At 40.3% G+C, this 9,613-nt stretch overlaps 1 protein-coding gene across 1 annotated transcript in view; it reads left to right on the top strand.

The window, feature by feature from the left end:
- PAPD5 (PAP associated domain containing 5) overlaps positions 1-9,613 on the top strand; it is a 43,893-nt gene that overhangs the window by 1,242 nt on the left and 33,038 nt on the right. The window contains exon 2 of the mRNA XM_010585226.1: positions 40-230. Coding sequence (XP_010583528.1) covers positions 40-230 — 191 coding nt within the window. The remainder of the gene's footprint in view (positions 1-39; positions 231-9,613) is intronic.

Below are 9,613 nucleotides of genomic sequence, written 5' to 3'. Positions count from 1 at the left end.
CGGCGTCGGGCTGGGCTGGGCTGCTCTTGGGCTGCGCGGCCGGCCGTGGCGGCGACTCCTCGGGGAGGGGGAAATAAACGCGTTTGGTGGCGGGGGCCTGCGCCTGCCGCGGGTGCCCGTGTGCATGCTAATGGTGCGGGCACGCCTATCCGCAGGGGACGGGAGCTCCTCGCTGGCTCTTCGGCTGTCACCGCGTGTGCACGTGGGGCGTGTTACACGCTCCCCGCCCGGTAACGCGCCTTGCTCCGCAAACGCTGGTGTTCCGCTGTCACCCTGCTGCTCGCTTTGCGTTATTATGGGGCTTTTTTTGTGGTTGTTGAGATGTCTAATACCGTTGGTGCTCACGCAGATGCAGCGGGGCTGGATGGGGCGCTTCCCCTCGGCTGTCGCTCAGGGTGGCTGAGCTGGGGGGGAAGAAGGAGGACAGCAGGCTGTCAGCTGTGCAGGTCCTGCATGCCTGCCTCCCTCCGCAGCCACTGTCAAGCACACTTCTAAAGCTTTGTGCTACGTGTGGAACAAATGCATAGTAGGAGCTATAACTTAAAAAAAATAATAATCTGCTCCTGTTAAAAAAAAGCACGTAGATCAGGTAATTATATGGGGAGCGTGTTTCCTAAGACCTGACAGAGAAGGGGTGCTCACATGCTGGCACCTGCTCTCAGAAATGAGCTTGCATGCATGTATAGAGCATTATGGATTTCAGTACAGGATTATTAATGGTTTTCATGGATCTCTGACTGTGGAACGTGTGTGCTGATCTGAGTATTTTGTTCGCGATGTTTTTTGTGTTAGCTTAGGTGTCATCGGTTGGCGTTGCACGAGCCCACAGAGATCGAGGGCAGGCAAGCGTGTATCTTCTGTTTACTTGAAAACTGTTTTGAGCCCTCCCTTCCCCCTTTTTTTAAACAGGGGGATGGCTTTGATATGGGTGATGCCCTGGATAAAAGCCATTTGGTAACTTGTGTGGGCTTTTTTTTTTTTTTTTTTAAAGTTCATGCTTTTCAAAATACAACCTTTGCCTTGACCCATAGCATACACCTCCTTCCTGTGGCAAGAGCACATTGACGTGTATTTGACTTGTTAAGTATGGATTTCTGGTGTGGTGTGTGCAGGTATAATACCCTTTCCAATCCTGTTCCTTTACAAACAAATTTGGCTTAGTTCCAGGGTTCAGATGGCAGAGGTGTATGGTGACAGTTGAAGGCCGAGAAGAGCTTGTTTTAGAAATCAGTAATGATTTGGGTGTGTCAGTTTTTGTGTGCCCCACTTGTACCTAAGGGTCCTTCAGCCCCCTCCCACTGGAAAGCATTGAACTCTTTGCCTTCCGAAATCACTGTTCGGTAAGATTTGTCAAAATTACTTTTCAAATTTGCTGGTCGCTTTGGAAGACAAACTCTTCTTGTTCCCTAAACACTTCTTGTTCCCTATTTTCTTGCCAGCTCCAATGTTACCTTTACTGCTGGGGTTATAATAATTCATAAAATGACACTGCAGAAGTGTGCTATTTTAAGTTCTGTAGCCACTATAGATTGGAACCTTCCATAACTTTCTTCACACGACTTAAAAGTAATGTGTGCAAAACATACCAAGTACTGAACTTTTCTAAGTTAGTTTTTGGACTCTGTTTATCTTCTGGCTTGTCACTTATTTACTTGAAGGTTGAGGAACATTTTTAGAAGTGCCTTTCTCTCTCTCTGTCTTGTAAATCCATAAACCTTTTCCCTGTATTGAAGATACGGGGTGGGGAGGGGTGAGCTTCAGCAAGAGATTAATAATAATAATAATAACAACAACAACAACTGTACCGAAGTATTCAAGGTGCTCTCTGTTGCTAGAGTAGAATTTTTGAATCAGTTTCAAACTCCCAAGTGGATGCACATTGTGGGCTTTTTTTTTTTACTAGAATCAAAAAGTACTCAAATACGTTGGTCTACATTTGGCTTGACTGTCTGGTTTGTGGCACGTACCTACATGAAGCTCAGGTTCTGTTTTAGCTCTTTCCTTTGTTCAAAGCAGAGTAAGGTAGAATGTCTCTAAGATACACCCCTACGTTGCTTTTCCTAAATAACAGAACTGTGTGTTGTTTGCTTCTAAAAAGCTATTTATTCCAAAGGTATTTAGAGGCTAACGAATCTTGAATGAAAAATTGTGAAAACAATTTCTAAAAGGAGCTAGAAGCCTCTTAGGAAAGTATAGAAAATGGTTAGGTCTTGTGAAGTTGTGGTGTGACCGACTGGCTGCTGGCAAGGCTGCGTGACCCCTCCTGTGTAACTGCCTGTGGTGTGCACTGAGGTGCTGCCATCGCTCCTGCATACAAGCTTCTTTCTAATAACTGTCAATTGTAAGGCATCTATCTCGGGTCTTGAGACGCTGGCCAGTAATGGTGGATAGAGAGGTTTGTAACCTAGCAAATGAGGTTGTTGCTAAGGTAAATATTTTAAAGTAATTATTTCCAAGATTAATTCCTAAATTTGTGTTGACTAGTTCTAACAGTTATTGGGGAAAAAAAGATACCTGCAGTTCTATTACAGCATTATTTGCGTGTTAACAGGTACCTTTTTCTTCCCTAATTGTTTCAGTGCGAACTGTGAAAAAATAGTAAAGGCTCTCAATGCTTTTCCCTATATACTATCCTGTAATTTTGTTCAGTTAATCACTTCAAATTTTGAGTCTTTTGAATAAGACAGTGTTGTGGAACACTCCCATTTTCAGAAAGATTAGGCCTGACTTGCTGGCAAACACAGTTGAAAGCTGACGTGTGGCATTCATATTTCCAGTGCAAGGCTGTCACTTATGTGTATGGCTGTGCAAAACCAGCTCTGAATACACAGTTATATTGATCAGCTGTCTGGAAAAACAGTCCAATAAATTGTAGCTAGTTGGACAGTTTATGTAAACACATAACAGCGTGTAACTAGCTGTCTAAAGATTTAGGTAAGGTAAACGTGTTGAAATAGTAGAGATTTTGGTTAAAAGCTAAGTATTTGTTCAGTCAAATATTTGAGTGTTTTCAGGTTTTTTATTTTTATTGAGAAACATACTTTCTTAGTTGATGCTATTTACACATATAAAAAGATAACGACATAATTAAAAAATAACCTACAGCAGTATTGTTTTTGATTTCAAGATAAATTTCTTAGAAAATATGCATAATGTTTGCTAACATTCACCAGTGCTGAAATACTGACGTTCAACAAGTGGCCAGTTTTTACTCCCACAGAGTTAATGGTGCTATTGTATACATTATATTCTGGCCTATCTTTAATATTTTCCCTTATTCTAAGTTTTCAGACTCGCAGTTCTATGTAATGTTTGTATTAGAAGTTGCATTGGGTGTTTGCATTACAGGTACTCTACTTTGTTCTGGCACTCTTAACTTTGTGACTTCTGAAGTATCACTGTAAATATATTGTCTAGCGCTGCCTCGAAGTTGCTTTGCACCAGTTGGATTCAGCTTGCATATCTTACATCCTCTGGGGACTTTGTCAACAGACAGTAGTGCTAAAAAGAACAGATAACACAGAAGATGAATAAAAAGTTTTACAGTATTTGTGTGATGCTACTGTTAACACATGACATACCTTTAAAGAGTTTAATTGGATTTGCCTTGACAGGGTACTTGGTAGCAAAACTTGAGGCTGTAGAAGGATGTGTGGGTTGGGGTTTTGGAGGGGATTCTCTGTGTGTGTGTTTGTGTCCCAAGGGCAGTGGTAAATAATGTTAGTAGTATCACAGTTAAAAAGGAAGAAAAAGTATTTGGGATACTGAAATGGCTGTTTTACAGCTTTTGGTGAGTTTAGATTGAGCCTAGCTAAAAGGTGACACAAGAAGAACTGCTTAAGCCAGAAGCCTTAAGTGTAACATAACCCAAAAATAAAGACTTGCACGTAAGTTCAGCCTGTCTTCTTGTAGGTTTCTATGATTCTTGTGCCAAAGGAAAGAGTCCAGTTCATATGCACTTCCCGGGTAGGAGATGTGGATTTTGGGACTCTGTAGGGAGCTAGTTAGTTTTCAGAAAAATCTGCAGCCAAAGGCAAGGACCCAATTATGTGTGACTTTAAGCAGGAAAATCTGTCATTAGTACTCCTGATGAGGAACCTGGGTTAAATAGAAAACACTGAATTTTTAAATATTCAATATACACTGTTTTGAAGTACTGATGGAAACTTTGCCATGAAAGGGAGAGAATCCTCTGACCCCCAGAGGAGGGGTGTGCACATGGACATGCACACACTTGCAGGCTGCTGAATTGGTTGGCACAGAATTGAGCAGGCTTCAGCTTATTTGATTTAAGGGTTCCCAGCATGTTGCCCAGGATTACAGAGGATACCATGAAATAAAATCATAACTACTTTAGGAAGAAAATAGCTTAAAGCCATACGTCTTTGCTACAGGAATTCTATTACGTTTTTTTTCACGTGAAGTTTGTCAGCTTCTCAGGTCTTTTAATCTCTTTTTTAAAAGAAGCTAAGTGCATTAAGGCAGGTGCAAGCTCATTCTCTGCAGGCTTTGAACTCACCAGAGGACATGTAGCTATAGTAATGCAGCTGTCTGCCTGAGATAACTTACCCTGTGTCTCTTCAGCTCTTACTTGCTCAGGCCCTTGCATGGTGTCAGCCACAGTAGCGTGATTTCTGTGTGGGTTGGAGCATGAACAGAAAGAGCTGAGTGTAGTGTGAGCAGAGCAAGTATGTGTATCTGCAGCAAAACATGTAGCCAGACTGAGTGCCTAACTGGGGGAAATCTGATAAAATCCTAATCAATTGTGTTGTTTTTCATCATGTACTCTGAAGTGTGTAAATCAAATGCATGGGTGGTGCTTGATTTGCTGTTGCGTTATTCCATACATACAAATGTTTCACATAAGTGAAACAAGCACTTTTGTGCACAGACTTCTGATTTCTGGTGAAACAACAAGGTGTGTGCGTGCCTTCTTAACGTATCTTCTGTTAGAGTAGTTGCATGCGTTTTGGATTTAGTGAAGACATGTACATTGAAACATAGGTTGCAGTTGAATTCACTATGTACGTCATGTGTAAAAATGAATTATTCAGGAAAAATCCATAGACACAAATCTTCTTGCTTCCTGAAAAAGCCTCTTAAAACAGTACTCTCTCCTTACTCTGTAGCTGCATATGTAAGCTGTAAGGTAGAAGTGCAAGGATGTGACTCGAGTGCAAATCCTTTTCTTGTATCCGTCTGATAAGATCCACTGTCGCTCTCTGTCTCGTCCTGAGTCATGCCACAGCACAGTTCTGGCAGTACCCTTGTGACAGCTTGTGCAGCTCTTGAAGGTGGTCATCTGGGTTTTACGGAAGTGAAATCAGATATTTCTCCACAGCCTCCTGTAGTAAGAAATTACTTCTTTTGGAGGGGTTGGGAGAGAAAAACAAGTTTACTAGGGATGAAGATGTTGGACTGAAGGCAGTTTGAGGAAATCCTTAGGAAATATACTGTAGTTATTATATAACAATATTGTTGGAGCTTGCAGAATTTTGGAATGATGCCAACATTTCAGCATGTTACGTATAAACAATTTAAGGAGGACTTCAGAGGCCTGCTGGTTTCTACACGTGCAAGGAAACAGCATGTGAATATATTCTTGTGAACTGTTTTATTTTCTCCAGTTCTTATCTTCTGTTTGGGACTTGGACACCTATTTACCTTGGAGTGGCTATATAAGGAACAGAAGTTTGGCAGACTTTTTTTGGTAGATAGAGATGTCTATATTAAGTAATCGGAAGAGTATGTCATTCCCTCTTGTGTGCTTGCCGATTCCCAAGAGCCGATATATGCTTTCTGTAGCAGTATGCATTTGAAAAAAGAGGATCTGCTCACCCTGAATCTTTATTACTATTGTGTTAAACCATGTTGGGGTTGTAGCTCTTATTTTTTAATTGGCAAACTGTTAGTATAAGGTCAATTTTAGGAAGCCTGAGATCATGTTGTGGGTCCTAGGGAACACAAACAGATGGAGACCCGTATCATGAAAGCATATTGTTGCTTTTTTCTCTCCTTCAATTTTTTTTTTTAACTGTCTTGCTGTTATACTTTGTTCCTGGGCACTTTCTTTTCACTTATTTGAAATTGGAGTATGAGGTCTGTTTTTTACTTTGGCAATTTGCAAAACTTTGAAGTGTAGTTTTGAGAAGTTGTGTACATAACCTTACTATCAAAATAGGCAATAATATAAATACTTCATATTTCTTTTTATTGACCTCATTATATGGTGATGCAGAATATATCTCTGAGTATGGGGTATGTGCTCCCAAAATAATGTATATGCCAAAATTTAAGAGGTGACCGTTGCTTCAAAGTTTTTTTATGTTGCATGTGATGTAAAACAGAGGTTCCGACGCTGTCTTTGCTGGATGTCAGAACCGACAACAGTAGCGGAAAGCAGTCTAGAGCCAGCTTAGGTGTTGTGTTGAAAAGTGTGTGTGCTGGTAGTGATATAGCAACATAACCAGTGAAAATCTTGCATAATACATATTATAAGAAATTAAATACTATTGCTGTTCTTAGTGAGCAGTTGTCATGCTAATTCATTATTTGAACATGCTGGGATTTCTTAAATTAAAAGCATTCTTTTTTTTAATTATCTTTTTGGGTGAACTGCCGAAGAGCGCTCAAGATGTCTGTCATATTTGAATATTGCTTTCTGTCCCTTTGCCTAGAAATTGGGGATAAAGAAAATATTCCAGTAAGCAAGAAAAAGAGAGGAAAACTAGTGAACTGGATGCATGCTTCAGTTAGGCTGCAAATAGATTTACAGAAGGAGCAATTTGAACTTTAACGATTTTGTAACTTCAACCTACAATAGATAACACAGCAGGAATTTTCTCCAGGAATACTATGAACTTATGATGTCAAAGGAAGAGATAGATGTGGATCGAGGCAGCGGAACTCTTGTTTGTAAGTTTGTACAAAACCCCCTCTCCTACAGATCTCTAGAGCCTGTTGAAATCTTTTTAATAACTTTGTATTGGTGAGACTCATGTGTTGTATCGTAATCGTGCAATTAGTGTATTAGTATTGCTGCATTTAGTACAGGTCTTTTTGATACAAGTTGTTCCTGATGGTTATCTTTCTGACCCTTAAAGCTGTGTCATAAAATTTGTGCGAGACTGAGCAGCACAGCCCACGAGCTGATTGCGTACCATGGCCGCCTGTAGGGCCGCGAAGCTCTGAGGGTAGGTCGCAGGTAGGAGGCAGCTGCTCCAGGGCAGTTCTAGCACATCAGCTCAGTGTGAGGATGAAGTGGCTGCATGACTGGGTCTGAGGATGTCTTATGCTGGTACATCAGCAATATCCGTTAATTTTCTTCCTCCCATGGCAACAATTAAGATTATTTGGCAGCCCTCATTCCAGACCAGCCTGACAGCCTCATAATGTCCTCCATGGCATGAGAACTACATCTGAATTATTCAAAGGCAATGTGCAGCTAAAGAGGCACAGTCTTGCTACAGTTGCTTGGGAAGGCTTCATGGTGTGGAATTCTCTGTCACCATACTGTATTGCATACCTCTTGCAGGTTTTTTTTGCATTGCATTTTACAGGATTTTCACTGGAAAACAGTGGTAGAAGAGGCTCAGATAAGCAGAGGCTTAGGATCAAAGTAAGTGTGCATCTCCACTCTTCCATCTTGTTGGCATGATTTAGTAGGGAGAAACAGCCAACACTATATTGAAAAAGTTAGACAGCATGGAGAAAATTGTGTTGTGATTCTACAAGTAGTAGGATATAAGAATGGGCAAATGCAAGCATTAAAGTCCTCTAGAAACTTCCAAATCAGGGAAATTAGGGTAGTAGAGGAAGAGGTGTGTAGGTGAGTAGGAACATTGGCTCATCATCTTCACTCAGTGTAGATTTATTTCCAGGTAGATTTAAGTACACACATTTAAAGTGTCTTATGCTTTCTTACAATTACTTTGTTTATGGACCCAGTAAAATCTGAAAGAACTTGCATTAACCTGTCACAAGTATCAAGTATAGATAAGCCCTTCATATAATAATGTCATACTGTAATTAGAGTAAGAGTACCGCTAAAATACAGCATTAAGGAATATCTTCTGTAGTCTGATCACTAAGGTGTTGATCTTACTGTTATGTGTCAGTGTGTAGTCTGAAGATAGCGAGTCCTTAATCAAAGCTTGTTGGCCTTGCCTGACCTCTTGATGTTGTGATTGATCTAGGCTGAGGAAATGTGATAACATAACTTTCTTCTTTTCTTAAGTTTTTGTCTCATTGTGTTAATTTTAGAGCTATTCGCTTCCTCTGTTACTTGAGGAACAGCTGATATTTTCTTATGTAGTACAAAAAGCAAAAGGTTTTTTTGTTCTGGTTTGGGGTTTTTTGTTTGTTTCGTTTCAAGGGGGTTGTTACAAAAAGCATACTCCTTTATGTGCGTTACATTGCTCCCCCTTGTCCCTCAATGAGATTTTGGCTTTAATCTAAAATAAGTATGCATGTCGTTTTTGAAAATTGTGTGAAGTTCTACTCTGGACTTGCATCTTGCACAATGGCTTTATCTCTTACGTATTCAGAGGTACTCCTCGTCAGCAAGTTTTCCACAACTGTCAGTTAAAGTATTGAGTTAAACATAGTGAGGTGAAGGAACTATCTTGATCTGAATAACGGTCATGATTGCAAATTACACAGTCTTGGGTCAATATTGAGCCAGGCTGAAAAAACGAGGTCCTGGTAGTTTATTTTATTTAATTTTTGCTTTGTTATGTCACACTCTTCTTCAGTTGGGTGATTCAACTCCCATGCTTGAGGATCTTCTATTTACTTAGCCTTCCAGTTGTGTTTTGGACTCAGTGTCTTACTCTCATTCATCCATGGGGATTTTTCCTTGTAGTAGTCATACTTGGCAGGTACTCACAGGAGAAAATTTTCATGTTGATTTTTGCCTTGAAGAGGTAGTTTGTTATCTGAGGTAAGCAGCTTCTTTACATGTACCTGTGCTTCCAACATCAGGTGGAAGAGAAGTTTGCCTCATTGAGCTGTTGGATTTCCTCTTATGGGCTAGTTTTTGAGATTAAGCAGAAAGGACAGTACTGTCTTGCTTTTGTTGCTGTCTTGTAATTACATTATACATCAGTTGCAACCTTTTTTTTTTTTTTTTTGCTAAAATCTATCTAAATTTGAATTAACTAGTGACCTTCTGAAGCTGCTCATGTTACAACTTGGCCAAATGTGACAGGGCATATACAGATGGTAAAAGGTAATGTTTCAATGGCAGTGAGTAGCAGTGTCAGCTCCGGGCATAACAGCACCTTGGAGCAAATGAAGAGAATAACTGTGTAATAACAAATTTCCTCTCTCATTTCTTGTATAATGTGGTATTTGCCTGTAGGCATTAAGTCACTGAACATTATATGCTGGAATAGTTCACTTCAACCTTAGCTTCTCTGAAGCGTACCTGCTTCAGGCATGCTGAAACATGCTCTTTCTAGTTACGGTTGATTCAGCGGTTTGTAGAACTCACAGCAACCCTCTTATGCTTCTCCGATAGCTGGTCTCCACTGCTGCATCTTCTACTCACTTTTTTTGGTACACTAGACACATTTGCTTAATCTTCAAATTATTATTGAAATTATTTTGAGAG

This window comes from Haliaeetus leucocephalus, unplaced genomic scaffold, assembly GCF_000737465.1.
Source record: "Haliaeetus leucocephalus isolate CR32 unplaced genomic scaffold, Haliaeetus_leucocephalus-4.0 Scaffold92, whole genome shotgun sequence".
Lineage (NCBI taxonomy): Eukaryota > Metazoa > Chordata > Aves > Accipitriformes > Accipitridae > Haliaeetus > Haliaeetus leucocephalus.
Note: the sequence above shows the minus strand (reverse complement) of the source record. Positions and strands in the feature narration are given on the sequence as shown.